The sequence below is a fragment of the Pseudochaenichthys georgianus genome, chromosome 17 (genome assembly GCF_902827115.2).
Source record: "Pseudochaenichthys georgianus chromosome 17, fPseGeo1.2, whole genome shotgun sequence".
In the NCBI taxonomy this organism is placed as follows: Eukaryota; Metazoa; Chordata; class Actinopteri; order Perciformes; family Channichthyidae; genus Pseudochaenichthys; species Pseudochaenichthys georgianus.
Genome location: NC_047519.1, coordinates 41,083,446 through 41,106,055, shown reverse-complemented (window position 1 = coordinate 41,106,055; position 22,610 = coordinate 41,083,446). Strand labels below are relative to the sequence as shown.

The following is a 22,610-nucleotide window of genomic DNA, read 5'->3' as shown; positions in this document are numbered from 1 at the left end:
TTAGTGACATTTCTGTGCACCTGACACGAAAACAGGAACCTGTTAGTATTTAAATCTGCACACCTGTTGACGCTACGCTTCCCATTTCTGTTTCCAATCATCACAAATCGTTTCTAATATGATTGAACTGTTGCGCAGAGATATATGTATCCATTTCTGCCCGTACTGTTGAACACTCAGCTATTTTTCCATGCGATCCAATGGACCGAGGATATCGTATAACAAATGGGAATGCTGAACGACGAAAGACATTTCCGGAAACACAGCCCGTCCCACCCTTTAGGTTACATGTGTGTGTTTAAAGGAAGGACACACACTCCAACTGTGTCACAGCTGTTTGGAAATCCTATCCTCCCTTTGCAGACACACCCCCAAAAACAATGCATGTGTGTGGGAGAGAGAGAAGGGTGTGGACAGCGTAGATAATTATGTTTCGAATTGCTGGAATTTATTGTTTTAAACCGGCAAATTAAAGATTGTACAGCTATAATGCGTGTCGAATAAGAATCCAACTCGGCAACAACAACAACAAACAGAACACGTGCTCGATTAGCGTCTCTTCAAACTGCAGAAGGCGCTGAAAGGTGCAGAAACCGGAGAGCTCAGTGACGAGAGGGCTGCTCCGCACTGACGTCTATATTTAGAGAGAAAGAGATATGAGAGGAATCGGTGGAGTCTATTGTGCTGAGGGTTCAAAGACACGACGAGATGTTTTATAGATTAAGAGTCATTGTCGAGCCTTCACACGTGATTATTTCGATGACTTCAACTCCTTCCTGCGGACCTTTGCTGATATATCTCACCGATACCCTAATGTGGATTCATGTTTAAGCAGATTTCTTACCTTTTAACAGGCAGAAACAAAACTCATCATCAATTGTTAAACAGGGACTAATTATAAAGCAATATGTTTGTTTTCAATTCATTGTATGGCTCGCAAAAGCGATTAGATAACTGGAACGCCTCCCCGCATACCTTTGCTTTCATGTTATTGACGTCCTAATTTAGACGACGTTCAGGCACAGTTTTGCCAATTAAATGGTAGAAAAACAACTAAACTTAGCAGGCATTATAAAGTAATATCCATAATGTGAAAGAAGATCTTATTTACGCTGAGCCGAGTAAAAGTTATTCATCTTTTAATAATAATTCACCGTAGAATAAAGTATTTGTACATAAGTACTACTTGTTTGTTTTTTTTGTCTGTCCTTACATCATGTGAAGCCGCCTGGGGTCTCTCGAAAGGCAATATCAAAATGTAATCTATTATTATGAATATTATAGTAAATGTAAATGTACTTTATTACTTCCCAACACTGTCGGAGAATTCAACGCCCTTATTCAGCTCGGGACGCCCTGAACTCGAGCCGAGGGCGTCCAAAAAAAATAATTATTCGAGAGAAGATCGAGTTTTTATAGCTTGAAATTAGGGGTGGGCGATATTGAAAAATATATTATCAGGATATTTTTCAAGCAGTATCACGATAGACGATATATATCACGATATTTTTTCATGTCTGTTATTATGGTTATTTTTCAAGTTACTTAACAGAACAAGCACCTACAAGGTAACAGAAACTAAAACAAAAAGGAGTAACAGACCAAAATAGCATTTCAAGCCGGTTTTATTTCAGAAATGAACAATTCAACATTTTGATATGACTTCATGTTTCTCAGTATAAAAATGAACTTTCTGAGGTAGCACTAGCAGTGAACATCAATAAACATGAAAAGGAGGGTAAACCATAACTAAGTAAAACATAACACATCAATGAGGAAAAGTCAGTGCCAAACAATTAAAATGTAAACTTTAGACCTGAAGTGCAATAAAAGACTTTAGCATAACTGAAGGGAAAAGTTTTTTTTTTTTATAGTTTTTTTTTTTTTTTTATCACGATAGATACGATATCTCTGAAAAAGCATATCGTGGAGACCTAATATCGTCACGACGATATATATCGTCATATCGCCCACCCCTACTTGAAATGACGAAAAGGAAAAAGGACAAGGACATCCCTCTGTTGGAGGGGCAAAGGAGTCTGGTGGGATTATTTTCGCTGCCAGTAAATCGCGTTCCTGTGACGGAAAGTGTACTGCCGGCGAGTATCTCTAGATACTGTAAAGAGATAGTATCTATAACTTAAGGGACGGCTCAATTCAAAATTCAAGTCACCCCCAAATGGGTTTTATTTTCTCCCAAGCTAGAGTATAACTGATATGAATTCAACCTTGTAAGCAGGGACAGTTCATTACCTTCATACATCTAGTGTGCCTATGTCTAACACTTGACCCTAGAAATTACTAGATCTTATGACGCATAAGTGGGCGTGGTTAAATCTCAACTGTGTTGGAAAACAATAGACGCGGCCAGGTGGCATCCTTACCAACTCAACTGGCTTCTTTCTACCCTCCTGGATGACTGTACTTCTTAACTTATCCCTAAGAGGGATTCCAGCCAGGAAAAGGAAACCCATTATTGGCCCCTTGTATCCTTGATCTCGTTCTTTCCGTCATCTTTCATGACCATATGTGAGAGTAGGAACGAAGTAGTTCAAGAATAAAGCAATATATTTCACATAGAACCCTCCTAAATCTTTCTAATTTGACTGTCTTTTCCTGGAACTAAAATGACTGCAGAACGAGGTGCTGTTGTGACATGCAGAGGAATTATGCAATCTTATTTTTTAAACGTTGACAACAGTCAATGTGGCTTGTCAGCGTAAAATATAAGCATACTCATTTACAGCAGGATTCTCTCCAAGAATTCTTGGCGAGAGAAAGGTATCATCGATCATCGTGCAAACTGCTTATTCTGGTGGAATGCATGGGCGGCATCTTGTTCCCTTATCAGCCAGAAGTGCTTCTTTATAAGTGCTGAAAACAGAGTATCTTAAGCCAAATTAAAGTTTTTAAGATTCTCTAAATCAATATCCCCAAGCTGGAAATGTTCTCTGTTAGGGAATAATTTGCTTAGGTATCCAACCTTCGACACAGTTCATCATGTTCTCCTCTCACTGTCTCCTTTCCAATGGCATAGGTCTACGGCCTGGGGTATCGCTGCTATCTCTCTTAAGGAGCAGCAGCTTGGGCGCATTGTTGTTGCCAGACGGAGCACAAGCCGCCATGAGGTAGTTCACTGTTCAGGGACGAAGGTTACCTGGCGCACATTCTTTCCTATGGACGAGAGCTCTAGTTCGATTCAGGGTCCATAATTGTTAATAAAAGAATGTTGATTATTAAACTCTGAACTAGTTAAAACCTCGAGCTACAGAACGAGTTATTCAGAATTGGTTTGGCAACCGCTGTGTCAACTCGTGACACACCACATGTTTTGTCAATTCTCCGGCCGAAACTCAAAATAAACCATCAGTGTTTGCCGTCAAGCTCCAGCTCTCCTCGTGTCTCTCTTACCCCTTTCACACCAAGGCTTTTCCCGTTCTAGCTCCTTGCTAGAGCTTTTCTGGTTCAGAACCGGTTCTTCGGTTCAGCTCCCGTTCTGTTCACACCGCTCAGAGCCCGACTGGTGCTGCGTCATTGCGTCATCGTTTTCGTCATGACGTAACCGGTTGCATGCCTGCTTCATAAAGCCAAACCGCGCGGAAATCCCTCACATCGACAACAACAATGGCCGATTGTATTGAAGCGCTACTGGTTTTGCTCTGTCGCAACGAAATGGAAGAAATGGGACGACTTTACTACCAACTTTACAGTCGTTACATGCTACATTAAAAAGTTATTACACAGTGGGCCAAAATTAAAAAATGGGTACTAGTCGAGGGCCGGACTGGTTCAAAGTTTATTGCAAAACGTATTGAAATGAACTTCTTGCACATATTAAACCTGGAACTAACAAAGCTTAAATTATTGCCCATAAAAACTACATTACACAGGGTTAGGCTTTTTGTTATTGTTAGAGGTTGATCTCGCCCCTGCTTTCTTTCTCGACCGACAACTTTTTGGTGCTTGAAACGAACCGGATTCCGCTGCGGTGAGAACAGGAAAAACCGGTGCTTTTCAAGCTCCAGCTCCGAACCGGCCCTGGAACCGCGTTGGTGTGAAAGGGGTATCTGAGTCCTGGCTCTCCATTGCAACAGAAGTTTCCTCCACATTCTCCAGTTTTTACGTTTTGGGAAACAGTTTCCATCACGGGTGCAAAATCAGGGTTAGGGTTAAACATAGCTTTTTATTTGATATCTTACATCTTGCAGTAAACTGGGAAGATATTTACATTTGAGGTCGGCCTAACATGTCTCTTTTTAAACCTAAAAGTAAAAGGTTTTCCTTAACGATGTATACATTTAAGATGAGGGAGACTGCTATGTTTTAAGTGACTTCTTCCTGTGTCTTCTGCCAGTTCCTGCTTTACAGGTATTAACATTTTACAATGCATTTACTAAAACATGCAAAGCCTTTCAATAGGAAGGAGTGGAGAGAGAACAACTAGTTGCTCCAGCTGTAAGTGCATGAAGTAGAAATGTCTCGTCTCTGCGTCAGAACATTGGATTTCTATTTCAAACATTGAGTATTAGAAGTAGGGTTGGGTACCGAGAACCGGTTCCGGTTCGGAACCGGTTCCAACATTTCGATTCCAACGGTATCATTTAGAAATGTGAATTTCGGTTCCGCTTTTCGATTCCTGAGGAAATGTTTCTCGCCGCTCTCCGTAGCCTACTGCATGACTGCAGCGGGGCGGGAAATGTAGCGTTATATCTACATTTCCTACAGTGTAACCTGAGACCAGGGCCGGCCTGTCGCACTGGCATTATAAATGTTCGCCTAGGGCGCCAGATCTGTGGAGGCGCTGCGCTGACAGCTCTGGGAGAAAAAATAAATGTTTTGACCGTTGGTGCTCATCCTAATTTTCGGCCTTGATGTAACAACATTCATAATTAAGTAAATGTAACACCCTTTTCATCCCGGTTACACTTTTCATTTGCCCTGTACGATGGGCGCTGCAAGTGATTAAAATGGGGGATGTTGGCTTATCTGGCAACCGCAGCTCACGAGGGTGCACTGGAACCGGCGCTGTTGTTATTAGCATCTGGTGCTAGCTGCTCTTACGGAAGAAGAAGATGTTTCTACAATGATGTGGAGGGAGAGTCCTCTCCAGTCAGACTGAGGCTGATAACTTCAGCTCAGTGAGGTAAAGGACTCTCAGTGTTTAGATAGTTCACTTTAGTCTAAGTTATCTCAGTGGGTCTCAAACGTTTTGATCACAATTTATGTAAACACATATTTCCAAGGCACTCCTTTATAATTATTGGGATAAAACAGGTTTGAAATCATTCCAATGTAAACTATAGGACAGTAAACCAGACATATCGTTTTAAACTGGAGAGATAAAAAAATATGCATAAATAAAATAGTAAAATAAGATATGAATGAACAACAAAAATAAAATGCATTACATGTAGGCTATTTGTTATTTAATTATTCAAATGTAAACCGATCTTTTTCATATGGGTGTTTGGAGTTGTACCCCCTAGATCTAGTCTCTAGTAATTCTGCGTGTGCACCAGATTGAAGCATTTTACTTCAAAATGTTCAAACATTTCTTCCCGGTATGCCTGAGAGGCAGATATGCTTGTTTTTCTCAACAAGAACTGTTTTTAAAAGTTGAACTGTTGTAGCTTCAGGGGTTCTCAGGTTAAAGTTACATAGCAGTGAATATAAACAGACTGATTAATGTGAATATTACTTTAAACTAACCTGTGTAAAAGTTTCTCGAATAAATGTAATTTTTTTGGTGGAAGAAGCATGTATCATTTTTTTACCCTGCCCCTCAAAGAATCGGAATCGAGAACCGTTAAGAACCGGAATCGAAAAGTAGAATCGGAATCGGAATCGTGGAAATTCAAACGATACCCAACCCTAATTAGAAGTGACGTACATGTAAGGCACTTTGGGGGTTATTATTACATGGATTTTTAAGTCAAGATTGGAGCTAGAATAAGCCTTTTTATCCTCATTTGTAGTGACAACAAATGTGGATTCAAACGCCCCAACACTTTAACCTTAACAACGGTTTTAAATCCAATGTGTTGGAGGCGAGTGTTTTAAGAGAAAAACCATTAAAACCATTCACAGACTGGAGGTGAAAGCAGGGGGCTTGTTCTGTTTCGAAAATAGAAATGTCTTTGGAGGTTTTGGATCTAAACATTGGATTTACTTTAAAACATTGAGTACAAGGAGTGACTTTCATTGAAGGCAGTTTGGGGGGGATACCATGGTTATTATATTCATTTAACGTCAAGATTGTAGCTAAAATATGCCTTTTCCTCCTTATTCGTAGTGTGAAAAGGGCAACGATCTAGTGTACCCACACATTAGATTGAAACGCCCCCACACGTTAACCTTGAGAACTGTTTTAAATCCAATGTGTTGGAGGCGAGTGTTTTAAGAGAAAACCCATTGAAACCATTCACAGACTGGAGGTGAAAGCAGGGCAGAGCAGCACAAGGCTTGTTCTGTTTCTCCACATTGTTTCCATTCTCCAGTGTGGAGCAGAGCCCAGCCCTTTGGCACATCAGAAGAAGAAACCCCACCCATCCGAGAGCGGAGGAGGAGGAGGAGGAGGAAGAGGAGGAGGAGGAGGAGGAGGAGGAGGATATTCAAAAGGCAGAAGGAAGAGTCGGACTGGTTGCAACTACATTGTTTTTATGCATAGTTACACACACTGGCATAACTCATCTGAAGGGTGCCAAACCTAGAAACTAACATCATCACACACACAGATTTCACACTGCTTTGTTCTGCAGTTTATATTAGATTACATGATATGTATTAAGCTGATGCTTGTATCTAAAAAGGGACTTACAAAAAGGCTATTCAACACATACAGATTAAACGATTAAAAAAAGCAAAAATTGAATTTCTGGAGTACATTTGCTTTAAATAAGTCATCAGTCAAATCTTTCTAAATGCTACAGTATGTACATAATTTAGATTTATTTTATTATATTATCTTTAATTGGTGAATTAGTGGATCACCTAGTGTTTAAATTATGTATTTGGCTTAACTATTAATTATCAAGAAAACATACTACTTTGGGAAACTTGGATTATTTAAGGCTGTTTTCTAACGAGTTGACATAATCACTATAATCTCTAGATTAGTTGATATATCTTTAATAATAACGACTTATTGGTGTTAATATTGTTATCAATGAAGCAGCCATTGATCAGTGTTTTGACCACCAACCAGCGTTTCAGCCAGGGGGGCGTCTTGCCGTCATTTGACGCCCTTATTCAGCTCGGGACGCCCTGAACTCGAGCCGAGGGCGTCCAAAAATATTAATAATTCGAGAGAAGATTGAGAGTTTTTATCGCTTGAAATAACAATAAGGAAAAAGGAGATCCCTCTGTTGGAGGGGCAAAGGAGTCTGTTGGGATTATTTTCGGAGTATTGAAGATCATTTCCCCGACATCGGCGGTGCCTGCTACAGGACAACACGGAACATGCGCGATTTGGACGCGATGAGTGGTGCTAGTGGAGCATGCGCGTGAGCTGCGAGCGCCGGAGCCTCGCAGCGGCGAAACTGAGGCTCCGTGGTAAACTGTGGAAACATGAAGAGCCGAAACAGCCGGCGCTTTAAGAGAGCCGAGCCAAATGAAAAAAGACAGTATCTATAAGGCATAACAGTGACGACTTCTGTTTGTTTTGGTTTCACCCGATTCACCTTCGCTCTATTTCTACTTAATCTGATTAAGTTAAATGTGATAACATCAGCAGGAGAGGACTCTTTAAAGTAGAGACACTACATACTGATATACACCTGAACATCAGCAGGAGAGGACTCTTTAAAGTAGAGACACGACATACTGATATACACCTGAACATCAGCAGGAGAGGACTCTTTAAAGTAGAGACACTACATACTGATATACACCTGAACATCAGCAGGAGAGGACTCTTTAAAGTAGAGACACTACATACTGATATACATCTGAACATCAGCAGGAGAGGACTCTTTAAAGTAGAGACACTACATACTGATATACACCTGAATATCAGCAGGAGAGGACTCTTTAAAGTAGAGACACTACATACTGATATACACCTGAACATCAGCAGGAGAGGACTCTTTAAAGTAGAGACACTACATACTGATATACACCTGAACATCAGCAGGAGAGGACTCTTTAAAGTAGAGACACTACATACTGATATACACCTGAACATCAGCAGGAGAGGACTCTTTAAAGTAGAGACACTACATACTGATATACACCTGAACATCAGCAGGAGAGGACTCTTTAAGTAGAGACACTACATACTGATATACACCTGAACATCAGCAGGAGAGGACTCTTTAAAGTAGATACATTTGCATAATATGTTTCTCCGTGTGTCCAGTGATGTTCCTGACCCATGGTTGCCACAGTCCCCGTTTAGACTCTGCAATATAACTTTAAATACTCCTGAACACCAGCGGGGCAACAACAACCGAAATAAAGCCTTTATAGACGCTGCTTGTGTCGGACAGCAGCGATAAAACTGCACCATTACCTCAGGCATTCTCAGCTTGTTGACTCTGAGCTGCTGCCCACACTGACTCATTCTCTGCATATTTCCTGAAAGAGCGAGAAGAAGAAGAAGAAGAAGAAGAAGAAGAAGAAGAAGAAGAAGAAGAAGAAGAAGAAGAAGAAGAAGAAGAAGAAGAAGAAGAAGAAGAAGAAGAAGAAGAAGAAGAAGAAGAAGAAGAAGAAGAAGAAGAAGTCTGCCTCTCCACCAAAAGTCCATAATTCAGGGATCATCAGTGTTGTTGACTTAACATACAGAGTGAGTAGGTGGCTCTATTCAGCGTATTGCATTGTTTTCATTGCGTGTGCAACTGGGGTGGAAATAAAGAGGTTTAAAAAAGGACATTAAAATTCACTGGCACCCCTAAATAAATTAAGTTGTTGGTAGAGCCGCGCGGTTAATCAAAATGTTATCAAATTCGAATAGTGGGCTAGTGCAATATCTAAATTGAATTTGCCTTATTCTCTGCATTTAAAAAAAAGTAATCTACTTTTCTACGGATCTACGGAATCCTTGTTTGCTAAATATCCCCATTTTTCAACGATAATATGGATCAAAAAGTCGTTCACTCGAATATCGCAATGAGGGTAAAGTGGGAGATTGTTGTGGGAACAAAACCTTCCACAACTGGCTTGAATTGCATGATAGGAAAATAGAAATGTTGCATCTATTAGAAAACAAACAAAGAGAAAGACGGTAGAAACAAATTACCAATTACGAATCAAATTGTATTCATTTGGCAGAAACATTTGCAGCTGAAAACTCGTGTCAAAAGTAAAATAATTCAAATATATCTTGTATTTACTCATGAAAGTGTAGAGTGTTGTTGTACACACTCAGACTATGTTTTTAAATGTTTAAAATTGGGCCCTGGAAATTACTAGATTACTATTTTCTGTGATTTCATAGCCTTGATGACACAAAGCCTAAGGAGGTAACAATTACCTCACTCCATTGAAAATGCCTCTTGGTATCGGGGCGTTAGTCTTTATATAATCCTTAGAAATGACAATGAAAAGCTCTTTTGTTTAAGCAGATTACTAAAGTATGAACAGCCACTTTGGCAGGACATTAACCACAAATGAGAAATGCATAGGGACCTTCAGTTTAGAGAACTTCAGGGCAGAACAGTTAGAGAAAGTGTTCTAGATTGGATGGAATTAGTCACATTAAATTAGATTAAAATGGAAATGTTTTGTTGGAAATGCGAGAATTTCGGAGTATTGGACAAAAAAGGAACTTAAAGACTTCAACCTGCACACTGGGAAGTTGCAATTTGAAAGTATTTGTTGACATAATTTTCCTAATTTTACCAACGAGGAATCTGCCAGTAACACAAACTGGCTCCGAACTACGATTATTTCACGCTGACTCAAGGACTTCTATTGCTTCTAATCGTTGGGTTCTGAGGTCAGTGTGACAGAGGTGAAAAAGATAGAGTATCTTCTACTGTATTAATGACAGATTGACGGCGTCTGAGTGTCTTTCAGGGGTCAAAGTTCACAGCTGATGGGTAATCAGTAGGACACGTTAATCCTTCAGACGTACTTTCACTCGCTTGTGTGTCAGTTTCCCTTTAATCAGGCAAAAACAACGAGCTGTCGATCACCATTGTTGGGTTTACATTCAAACGTCATTGGTCACGGTGATGTGGGTTAAAACATGTTTGACTAAAAGATAAGCTAGCTGACTCATAAAACAACAAAAAAGACAGCTGCTCTACCAACACTCTGTCTCTTCCTTATTCTACTTTGTAGACAAAAACATAGCTGATCGTTTTCTATTGAGCCCAGGCTTTAGATTGGTGCAGGAATGAGTCCTAAACCTAGAAATTAGTCAGCATTTAAGCACTTACAAGTTCCCTCGAAATGGTAAGATGACTTAAATAAGGTCTGTGGTTAATATAAGCCGAAGAGAATTTAATGTTTTTGTTCTAAAATACATCAGTAAAAACCCCACTGGTGAAATTTAAAACAGCGGTTGCTAACAAGTGTCTAAATTAGTCAACTAAACGTCATCAAGCCCAACATTAGCCACCTTTAGCTTAGCGGTGGTGACGTGAAGTCATGTGACCGTGCTGTAGTTCCTTTATAGCCCAACATTAGCCACCTTTAGCTTAGCGGTGGTGATGTGAAGTCATGTGACCGTGCTGTAGTTCCTTTATAGCCCAACATTAGCCACCTTTAGCTTAGCGGTGGTGACGTGAAGTCATGTGACCGTGCTGTAGTTCCTTTATAGCCCAACATTAGCCACCTTTAGCTTAGCGGTGGTGATGTGAAGTCATGTGACCGTGCTGTAGTTCCTTTATAGCCCAACATTAGCCACCTTTAGCTTAGCGGTGGTGACGTGAAGTCATGTGACCGTACTGTAGTTCCTTTAAAGCCCAACATTAGCCACCTTTAGCTTAGCGGTGGTGACGTGAAGTCATGCGACCGTGCTGTAGTTCCTTTATAGCATAACGTTAGCCACCTTTAGCTTAGCGGTGGTGATGTGAAGTCATGTGACCGTGCTGTAGTTCCTTTATAGCCCAACATTAGCCGCCTTTAGCTTAGCGGTGGTGACGTGAAGTCATGCGACCGTGCTGTAGTTCCTTTATAGCATAACGTTAGCTTTTTACTTCAGAAATCATAATGTGGTGTTAATATTTGGAGATTATCCTGCTGAACAAAACGTGTAAGCATCATAAACGTTTTTTTGGACACAGACCTTATATTCTGCAATTTTATCGAAAATCAATGGAAAAAACAAAGACTAAACGTCATCACGCCGAACATTATCCGCCTTAAGGTAAGCAGTGGTGATGTGTCATGTGACCGTGATGTATTGTTTGTTTATAGCCAAGTTTAGCATTTTATTTCTGGAGATTGCATTTACACTTCAACAATTACAAAGTGGTGTTAATATGTGGAGATTATCCTGCTGAACAAAACATATCAGTATCAGAAACATATATTCAAAAACCCAATGGAAAATCCCATTGTGTTTTAATGGAGGGAGCCCTTGTGTTATGGTCAGCCTACAAAAACACATCATCACTGCACCACTCTATTGCTGAGCCCTGTGTTTCTCAAGGTCTGTGTGATAATGGATGTGTTGATGGGATGCTTTGTGGCTGGGTTGGAGTCCTGCTGGCAGCCTGCCATCCACTCAGCCTCCCACAGTTTTTCCAGCATCATCAGCCATAAACTAAAAATGTTATGGCAGAGTGGGAACCTCTTTATTACTAAAGTCTAAATCTCTCCAGTCACTGAAAGGGTCTGGTATGAAACGCTTCATAATTACAATTACAAAATAGACCACATAAAATATGATGGTGTGAGTTGTTGGTAGTTGATGTTCAACTACACATTTTGTGACATAATTGTTGACACTATTAAATTAATATGGACCAACACCAGCAATAGTCAAAAGGAAAACTAAGACTAACTGGGAAAGTAAGGTCACTTTAAAATGCTCCAATTTACTGCTTTTAAAAAGGTGCCACTTTTACAAATAACGGATTATGGTACCAAGGTCAACATAATACTTGTATATAAATAAACTTGTTTTTAGAGTAGTAATAACAAAATCCATATACCGGTACTTAATAGCGGCTTTATTATGTTGATTAAACTGTTCCATTACATTTGCTAAAACAAATATTTGCAGTCCTAAAGATATCGGCCTTTTTTCAAAATGCAAATGTGTGCAGCGAAAAGCTCTAATATCCAATCAGACCATTGGTTTTGTAAAGGTAAAATACACAATATTACGTTTTCTATCATGCATGCAGAGATAGGATCAAAATGAAAACAATTTGTCCTGAATTCTGTGTTATCGTCTGGCCTTCACTCGAAAAAGGAAGATCAGAGATTGGTCAGGTCAATTTGACTTTATGGCCCTACAGAATAACACAATTTGAAAACTACTTAAGTGTTATGCGTATTTAACCAGTGGCGTTTTCTCCTGGAGGCCAAGGGAAGCCAGGCTTCCCCTGTTTTTTCGGATTGTAGTTATAATTTTAATAAATAAATAAAAACACTTCGTTTAGTTTGGGAAATTCTTTGCTGTGTGTTGCTGCCGGCCGTCTCTCCCCCATTCTCATTGAGTATTTTACAAATAGTGAAACAGCACCCCTCTATATGTTATGGTGAAACAGTAGATTGCACTCTCTGCTGCGAGAGGAGGCCAGACGAAACTGGCTTCCCTTGGTGAAAAAAATGGAGGGATTGACCAATCAGATGAGGCCCACGTGATGCCCCTGCCAACCTGTGATTAGTCAGGGCCATGCCAAGGGAAGCCAGAGGCGGCTGGCTTCCCTTGCCTCACAATCAAATCGCATCAACTTAGTGTTGCAGTGACGAGTCCTAAAACCCGGAAGTAAGCTGCTCTCGGTTTCCCTCGACAGAAAGCAATGGGATTTCTCCATAGGATTATGGAAAATAGCTCGAAATAAGGTCAGTAGAAAACGAACCCGTTAGATAAATGCACGTTTTGTTCAGTCGGATAATATCCACATGTCTACCCTACTTTTATAATTTTCGAATCATAAATGTAATCGATAGAAGATCGATAGCGTCACTGCACCACTCTCACCGCCGTCAGAAAGTAGCAAGCAACTGAAGCAAGAGCAATTATGGAGGGTGGAGATTTGGAGTATTTAATCAAACATAATTGTACTAAACTTCCGCTACAGCAGCAACAACAAATACAATCCGATGACAGGCCGATGCCCAAATTGGAGCTGTGTACAGCGAGGAAAAAAGGAGCGAATCGGACGTAAAACGTTAAAGGTCTCCTGATTTAGTTTGTGAATGAATGCTTATTAGAGTTTCGTCTGGAGAGTGCGTGCGGACATGTCGGTTAGATAACAGGCGTGTGTAAGTCCTGCATCTGTATGATACAAATGTGTGTAAAATGATACCGGGTGCTGTAATCACTCATCTGGTTACGTTATTACATTGACCACCAACACACCCCCGACCCAAAAGAAAGGACATATTATTGGCTTCCCCTAATTTTCTCCCCACGCCACGCTACTGGAGCCATGTGGGACAAAACCCGATCCTGACCCTCACTGTCTAAGTGAACGGTGACTATAAAAACTACACTGCGCATGCTCAGAGTATTGTCCTATTTAATGTGTGTGGCAAAAAAAATAATGACCATAGGGGCACTGAGCTGCCATCCCCACCATACGTCATCTCACATAATTCAGAGCTGATTGGCTGTCAGTACGTGTGCCGCGAAAAGTGTGGTGTGTGAAGAGGAGGAGAGACGCGTCCTAAAACCAGGAAGTAAGCTGCGCATGGCTTCCCTCCACAAAAAAGCAATGAGATTTCTCCATAGGATTTTAGAAAATAGCTTCAAATAAGATCTGTGGGAAATGTACCTGTTAGATAAATGCACCTTTTGTTCAGATAATATCCACATGTCTACCCTACTTTTATAATTGTATAGACTTTTGAAACTACAAGAAGATAAGGAGGACTTTTACAAAAAAGTAATAGAGATTTTTGTCCAGAAGGATAGGCAAATGGACTTCATCTTCAAGTCAAGGTAAGACCGCAATTTTATTGAAAATAGGATCTTACGAAGAGAGAACAATTCAATATTTAAATGATAAAATTACATTTTTTGGGTATCCTTTTGTTGAACTGTCTGTTTCAAATTAATCGAAGCATCAGACAAAAAAAGCTTTTTAAAATAATATTATATTTTGATTTAGGTCAAAATATTTGTAAACCTGAAGAGTCAGAGTCAGTGCCTCACCTGCCATGAACCTCACTGCAGAAGCTTATATATAGACATCTACGTTTTTTGTGCCCCACCACTTTTTGTACATATAGAAACGCCACTGCGAACACAGGAGGGGGGCTTGAAACGAGGCTTGAAAAATCATAAATGGAACAATTACTGTCTTCTATCTATTGCCATGCTCTAAAAAAAAAAAAGGCTTTCGGAAAAACATTGTACTCTCAGCCAACACGGCCCGAAAGAGATAATTTGCAAAGTAAGCTCTGGCAAGCAAATGTTAGTGGCTCACTGTGACTCCTCTCCATTCCTTCTTGCACTTTGGGAACTAACATTTTTTGCAGGATGAGCTTGCACATGTTGAGACGGAGAACGGCAGCTATGTTGTAGCCGTGAAGCAAGTCGACCTCCTATTCTTTCACACAGCTTTCTAAATGTGTCACAGGGAACCACGCCAAGGGGGAAGAACACGGAAAGTGAACATTTAAAAAACAGGTTTCCTGGCTCTCCTGATTTTACCAGTGCCAGCGTCGGGCACCCTATGGTGCCATGTGAGGCCATGTGTTAATTATTCATTGAAGACTCACAACACCTTCGGGTGCCTCTGACGATGGAAATGCAAAAAAAGGATTAGTTCATAGAACTGATGGGGCGCTTGTGTGCAAAATGGGTGACCTTTACGGAGGCTATTAATGAGACCATCATTAAGGACCAACCACATTTGGTTGGTCCTGTAGATTCAAATGAAATCAGAGATGAATGATGCATGTTTGTATCCCTGATTGCCAACATATTGGTCTTTGTAGGTTGAACACCAGGAAATATTATCCAAAGACAAGAAATTGAGTTGTTAATTTATCGTTTCATATTGCTGGCCATTCGGGAGTAGCCAACTGCCAAAAACTGTTAATTATTCTCTATTTGTTGCCAGCTTAATTCCCCCAAAAACTGCTTTTTCACCAACAAAATGTTTGTAGCTGAGTGTTAGTCAACAACAAGTCTCATGAGTTTAATTAAGTCCAGCTAAATAATCCAGTTTCAACACATCACACGCAAGAGTTTCGAAAGGCTAACAAACCCAAACAAGGAAATGACAAGGTACTTGTCTCGTCCTTTGATTTCTTTAAATGTGGAAACATACTAAAGAAATCTGTTTTTCTCAAACTAAGAAAGTAGGATAGTGCTATCCAAGGTTTTCCCTAAGAGAAAAATACACGTATTTCATTTGAGTTAAGACTAACTAGTTTAATTTTGGTTGTGGCAGGTTATCCCTATCAGCCAGTTTGGCAGGCGAACACTCAATGTTGACATCCCCATCATGCAGGGTGGAAGAACGCCCAAGTGAGGGGTGAAGCCTGAAACTCCTGTAACAACACTGGAAGACTTACCCATGGTGGTAGATCCGAAGTAGGCACACTCTGCTTCAATACTTTATCCTCATGGTCCAGGTATGCTAAGGCTCGGTTTATCCTGTAGTCCTTAGTGCCATGGTGTTTCCTCCAATAGAACAACATGGCGAGTCCAATCAGAACCCAACTAAAGCTGAACTCAAAGTATCCCATGACGTAGATGGGCAAGATGATGGCGAAAGTCTTGACGAATGTAATCCACATTTGGGTGACATCAGTCAGAGAAGACTGAGGCCCGTCGTCCAGGTCTTCTGGGGACAGTGGCGGACCGATTTTGGAGCTTGTTGGGTTGCTGGGCGCTGCAATGGGTCCGTTCGCCTTGGCTCCTGGGGCTGAAGAACCCTCCATCCTGTTAGTCATTTCACCACTGGAACGACATTTTAAAAACACGAAAAGTTATACAGTCTGCAAAACACCTGAGCTCTGCTAAGTGCCCCGATAAACATTCCTGTTTGTCATGCAATTTATTTATCTATTTAAATAGTTATTCACGCAATAAACTGTATTTAATTTTGTCTTAATTTACATTATTTTATTTCATATTCTGTTCTTGTACATATCATATTCTATTTACATGTATATAGACTTTTTGCACTACTTTTTATTTTGTATTTTATTATATATGTTGCATTGTTGGAGGAGCTCAGGTCAGAAGAATTTCATTGCCATTTCTACACTGTAGCTTTGTGCATATGACAATAAAACCTTTGAATCTTGAATCTTTGAATCTTGTAAGAAACCTACAAAGTCAAAGCATCATTTGTAGACAACACGCATTCATTTTTTATTGTATACCTCTTAATTATGTGTCCATATATATGTATATATTAGATTGGGTGTTCAGGTCTGTATGTATGTGTATATATTCGTATTCTTTGGGACGGTAACAAGCGCCATTGGATTTCTCTGTCTGTAGCACACTCGGAGAAATTGACAATAAAGTTGTCTTTGACTTTTGGTCAGGATGCACGATATCTCTCTCCAAAGGTCAGAAAATGACGACAGTCATGCTGTAGTTATACCCTAAGGAATAAAACAACATTAAGCATGACAGAATAAAACATGCCAACTGTTGAGGCTCATAAATGTACCATTGAGATGCTGTGTTTTACTAACTGGATATTTGATTAGTGCAAATACTGATGAGAAGTGTATGGACAGCACACCAGGGGGTGAATGTATACAATATTTCACTTCCTGTGAACCAAAGATGTTATAGGTTCCGAAAATACAATTTAACAGTATTTAAATGATTGGTATATTAAAAAGGCTACAATAGATATCGGGCCTAACCCAGATTAAGGCTCCATGTTACAGTAACTCCCCTTCAACAAGTAGCCTATGCAGTAAAAAGTTGACTACACAACACCCACATTAGAGCCGAATATTACCTAACGGCATTAAAATAATACTCTTTTAGTCTCCAAAACATTTCCAAATGGCATATTAATACATGTTATTCCACTGTCTACCTTCTTGTCTGGGAGGACGTCATACGAAACTCCATTGCAATATTAGCACATTTGTGTTACCTGTGGAAAAAGTCAGCAGTAGCTACTTCAAAAGTGAGAACGTAATATATCATTCGTAATGTTAAACAATCGTTTTTAATTCGGCATTAACGTAATACACCTACACAATTTATTTTCTGTAAGATTTTGACTTTTAAAAGTGCTTCAACATCTGCCTCCGCAATCTTCTGCCATCAAAACACACTGCAACGTAAAGTGTACATTTGTTAACTAAAGTACATGTTTTACTGAAATATATTGTGTTTTGCTAGATTAAATATATGCCGAATACAATATGACATTCTACTAAATCTAAATTGTGTATACGTGTTTGCCTACAGTGCGTAGAATTATAAATAAAGCAAATTATCTCTTAATTCCCCAATTTTTTGAAGCGAGTTTTTCGTGACGTTATGTCCGCAAAGTGACACGTATCGGAGCTGCGTAAACCAAACACTAGCCGGAAAAAAAAACTACTTATTTATCAAACAACACACTCACCAGTATCGACATTCGTCCTTCCCTTTAAAAAATAAAGTAAAAAATCACTCCTCCTCTCAAGTCCACATCATGCCGAGCAGCTTTAACTCAGATAACCCCGTCTTCCCCTTCAGCACATCTCGCTCTGAGGCGGACAGCCTGCAGGAAACTGTCATCGCGGGAAGAAGGTCAGCCTCAGACAGGGAGGGAGCTTCAAAACACAAACATAACGGCGGACCTGGGCGCCATCTTGTGGAGGGAAAATGGTGCTTCTTCTCCAACTGTCAAAGTTTCACAAATACGATATTTGAGCAGTCTTCGTAGTTGTAAGGTCAATTTAGTCCACATTTGACGATATGTTGTTATACCTAGACCTAGATGTATTCTTAAAATCTCTCCCAAAACACATCCAAGACCAAACTGTCCTTATTCAAATAACAAATCCAAACTCTCCTTGTTTCAAAACATTTTATTTTTTAAATAGCCTAAATATAGTTAATATCAAGTCCAACAAGTGGTTTTATTATAGGCCTAATAGTAGGATGTCCATAGTTTTTTATTTGTGTTGGTTTTCTTTTGGATCCGAACATCCGAACACACAAAGTTGTCTCAATGGTCTAACATTTTTATATTTTGACAAAAATAATAGGCCTTCAAGGTCCCACAAATTATAAAATGCATTTAAGGGGTCAGGTATCAGTAAATATGTTATTTTAGCTATATTTCGGATTTAATTGATCCTCTACTGCTGGTTCAGTTGCCTTGTTCCCACTCCCTATAGCCTACACATAATTTGTAGAACAATAATACAATTATTGGTAGGACTATTGTCTTAAAAGTAGTCCAATTTAAATATATAAAATCTGAATTAAATGCTACAGGAATCAGCCCGTGCGATAGGCTACTACTAACCACGAGTATTATTTAAGATGTTTCCCTGATTGATCTTTCTATACTTATTTTTATATCTCAGATATTAATATTATATGCAAAACTGTTTGTGGTGTGGTCAAAATATACAACTAGTGAGGCTTCAACTATTTTCCCACCACACTTTAGCAATCCCTTACACAGGGTTGCCAACTCTCACGCATCTGGCGTGTGACACACGCTGTCACCCTCAATCTCACGCTCTCACTCTGCCCAAACTATTCTCACGCCAAAAACAAGAATACCGAAGACTAGAAACGGTTTTGAAAACTTTTGTCAGGTAGTGATCGTCTTCTCAATAGAACATCTTTGATAATGTCTTCTGGCCAATCAGAATCAAGATAACGGCGTGGTGTTGTTGCAGGAAGTCCCGACGGAGAATACTTTTGCTGTAGTACATCTATACATCGATACAAGATTACGTGTTGCTAGAAATCAACACGTAATGAAATAAGACCCCACGGTTTGATGATTGATAGGTGTGTGGGCTGTCTTTCATTTTGACACACAAAACAATGGGGGCTATCAACCCTTATCCACAATGTAAAGTAATTAACACAGCTTCTTCCCTCTTCTCTCTGTGGGGAGCAGCAGGTTCAGCTTTCAGAACAAAGTAACACAAAACTAAAATGGCATTCATTTGTTTAAATATGTCGTGTAGTAATAGATGTATTTATTTTTCTTCTCAAGAGAGTACCAGAATGTGTATTTTATGTTAGTATTTCAAAAAATCTCCTGGGGGAGAATCCCCCCAGACCCCCCTGCAGGGGTTGGGCTTTCAGCATGTCAGCTCTTTCACCTGTGGGTAAATTGCAGGATTGGCTCCAGGTTGCCCTTTTTATTTACTACAAGACAAATGTGCCTTTTTATTTCATACAGTTCAATTTGGATTGAGACAGGGAAATAATCTAAACTTCACGCGTGGCGTTTCACTGTCAAGGGGAGCGTGTATGTAATTACATTGCAAATACTGACTTCACCCCACCACTGTATGGGTTAGCCCTACCATAGATTACCCAACAAAAATACTCTCTGGCAACTGCCGACCCGTATTGCGCAAGCGAAGATCTAAGATCCAGTAGAAATGATAACAAAGTAAAAGTCTGCTGCTTATTGTTCTACTAGGCCAAAATAGAGTGTGTTAATTAATATGTTTGGCAGTTTGGAGTAAGTCTGTAGATTTGTTTGTGTGTGTGTTTCATGTATAGGCCTCTCACGATAATTAATTTTGTTGGATACATTTTCCAGGAAATTATTGCGATAAACAACAATATTGTCGGCACCGTTGTATGACCATTTTAGACCCCTGACATAATGATAATATATAATAATAATTGAAGTACATCCTTTCGAACTGCTAGTCACATCCTCATGGAAATGGAAATGTATCGAGTTCATTTTTATTTATCGTACGATAAGTCAATTAATTGCTTATCGCGACAGGCACACAATAAAACAGTGGAAACAAACATGTGTTTGACTTTCATTAGTGAATGAAACTTTGTGCCCTTTATAGTCTGTGTCCAATTTTGTGTATTTGTATATATTGTATATATATCCTATATCCTGTATGCTAAGGTCCCGCTGCTGACACGATAGCAGTCATTTAGTGCGCATATGTGTAATTAAACCCATGATATCAAAATCTCACTCCAGCCAGGTACCCAAAGTTGGCAACCCTGCCCTTACACATGCCATCAGGGATACAAGCATTTGAGTCGACCTTTGACCATTTCATCCTATCTGCCTGTAATGTGGGAGCTTACACTAGCCTACTATTGACCTCATTAGTTTACGGTATAAATTAGACAGCCTACTCTAATTTTCTATGTAAAATTAAAAGATACCATCTTGAAGTGGACTGTAAATGAGGAGTTTTTGAGCAGAATTTGCACAGAGCGTGATTACCCACTAGATGTCATGGTAGTGTTTGTAGAGTATAAATCCACACAGGGCCGTTTCTTCCTATATGCAGACTATGCGGGTGCATAGGGCCCCCGCGGCCACTAGGGGGCCCCCAAGCTGAAAGTATTTTTTTTTTTTTATTCATCCAAAAAACAAAAAAAGTTTAATTCATACACACAAAGATGAACAAAATTAGTAGAAGCGGGAGGGCTGAACCATAGCTTGTGGAAAGTAGCCCTCCCGTGCATCATCCTAATACAGCGGCATTATTGCGTCAAAAATGTATAGAAATGAAGGAGTACAAAGAAATAAAGAAAACAGGAGAACAAATTAAATAAAAGTTAGGGCAGGAAAACAATAAATGCATATATTAAAATACTATATATAAATATATAGATAGGTACTTGGCAAATGAATAATAATAATAATAATAATATATGCATAATTGCATATAAACATTGTGAACACTTATTTTCAAGTGACTTTTTTACATTCATATGTTCACGCTGTGGTTTGGAACTGCTTTTGAATGTTATTAGGCATTTTGTTATGGAAAATGTTGTGCATAATCAGTACTGTTTTAAGCTGTACTATGTCAACACATTTTAATAGATTGAGTTTTTATAAAATATGGGAGTTGTCTGTTCATATTTACCAACACCACAGGCTATTCGTAATTTTTGGGATGTTATTATTTTTTGTAGATTTGTTGAGTAGGCTACGTGTTTCCCCATATTTCGGAGCAGTAGTAAAGGTAAGGGAGAAATAGACTGTTATAAAGAGTATCTTTTCTTCAAGAATATTCTTAGTATGATACAAAATACCTATTTTTTTTGACAGTTTAATCTGTACATAGATTATGGTGCTTCCAATTGAGTTTTTCGTGAACAAGCAGTCCTAAAAATGTACATGCACCAACTTTTTCTATCTCTGTATTGCAAATCCGTATAATGCAGTCATTTCTACTCTCAGACTTTGTATTGAATAATGTCATTTGTTTTGGCCACTTTAAGGGATAATTTATTAACTGCAAACCAGTTACATAGTATTTTTAATTCTGCATTCACAATTTTAACAAGATCGCCAAGATTATGATGGGAGCAGAGAATTCAAAGTTCAGGTTCAGCCTCAATATATTTGGGGAGAATTAAAACGAGCCATCTTTATTTGTAAACAGCCAAGCCCCCCTCCTGTGTTCGCAGTGGCGTTTCTATATGTACAAAAAGTGGTGGGGCACAACAAACGTAGATGTCTATATATAAGCTTCTGCAGTGAGGTTCATGGCTGGTGAGGCACTGACTCTGACTCTTCAGGTTTACAAATATTTTGACCTAAATCAAAATATAATATTATTTTAAAAAGCTTTTTTTGTCTGATGCTTCGATTAATTTTAAACAGACAGTTCAACAAAAGGATACCCAAAAAATGTAATTTTATAATTTAAATATTGAATTGTTCTCTCTTAGTAAGATCCCATTTTCAATAAAATTGCGGTCTTACCTTGACTTGAAGATGAAGTCCATCCTTCCTATCCAAAAATCTCTATTACTTTTTTGTAACAGTCCTCCTTATCTTCTTGTAGTTTCAAAAGTCTATCATAAATATAATCGATAGATTTATGATTAGAAAATTATAAAAGTAGGGTAGACATGTGGATATTATCCGGCTGAACAACACGTGCATTTATCTAACAGGTACGTTTCCCACAGATCTTATTTGGAGCTATTTTCTAAAATCCTATGGAGAAATCTCATTGCTTTGGAGGGAAGCCATGCGCAGCTTACTTCCTGGTTTTAGGACGAGTCTCTCCTCCTCTTCAGACACCACACTTTTCGCGGCACATGTACTTACAGCCAATCAGCTCTGAATTATGTGAGATGACGTATGATGGGGATGGCAGCTCAGTGCCCCTATGGTCATTATTTTTTTGCCACACACATTAAATAGGACAATACTCTGAGCATGAGTAGTGTAGTTTTTATAGTCACCGTTCACTTAGACAGTGAGGGTCAGAATAAGGTTTTGTCCCACATGGCTCCAGTAGCGTGGCGTGGGGAGAAAATTAGCGGAAGCCAATAATACGTCCTTTCTTTTGGGTCGGGGGTGTGTTGGTAGTCA

General features: G+C 39.3%; 1 protein-coding gene across 4 annotated transcripts in view; it reads right to left on the bottom strand.

Annotated features, from left to right (window-relative positions):
- Window positions 1-17,830, bottom strand: part of LOC117462328 (extended synaptotagmin-2-like) — a 68,934-nt gene extending 51,104 nt beyond the window's left edge. For all 4 annotated transcript variants that reach the window (XM_034104506.2, XM_034104507.2, XM_034104508.2 and 1 more), the window contains exons 1-2: window positions 17,679-17,830; window positions 15,646-16,033 (exon numbers count right to left, since the gene is read on the bottom strand). In XM_034104506.2, coding sequence (XP_033960397.1) covers window positions 15,646-16,026 — 381 coding nt within the window. In that variant the 5' untranslated portion in view covers window positions 16,027-16,033; window positions 17,679-17,830. The remainder of the gene's footprint in view (window positions 1-15,645; window positions 16,034-17,678) is intronic.
- Between the last annotated feature and the right edge of the window lie 4,780 nt (window positions 17,831-22,610).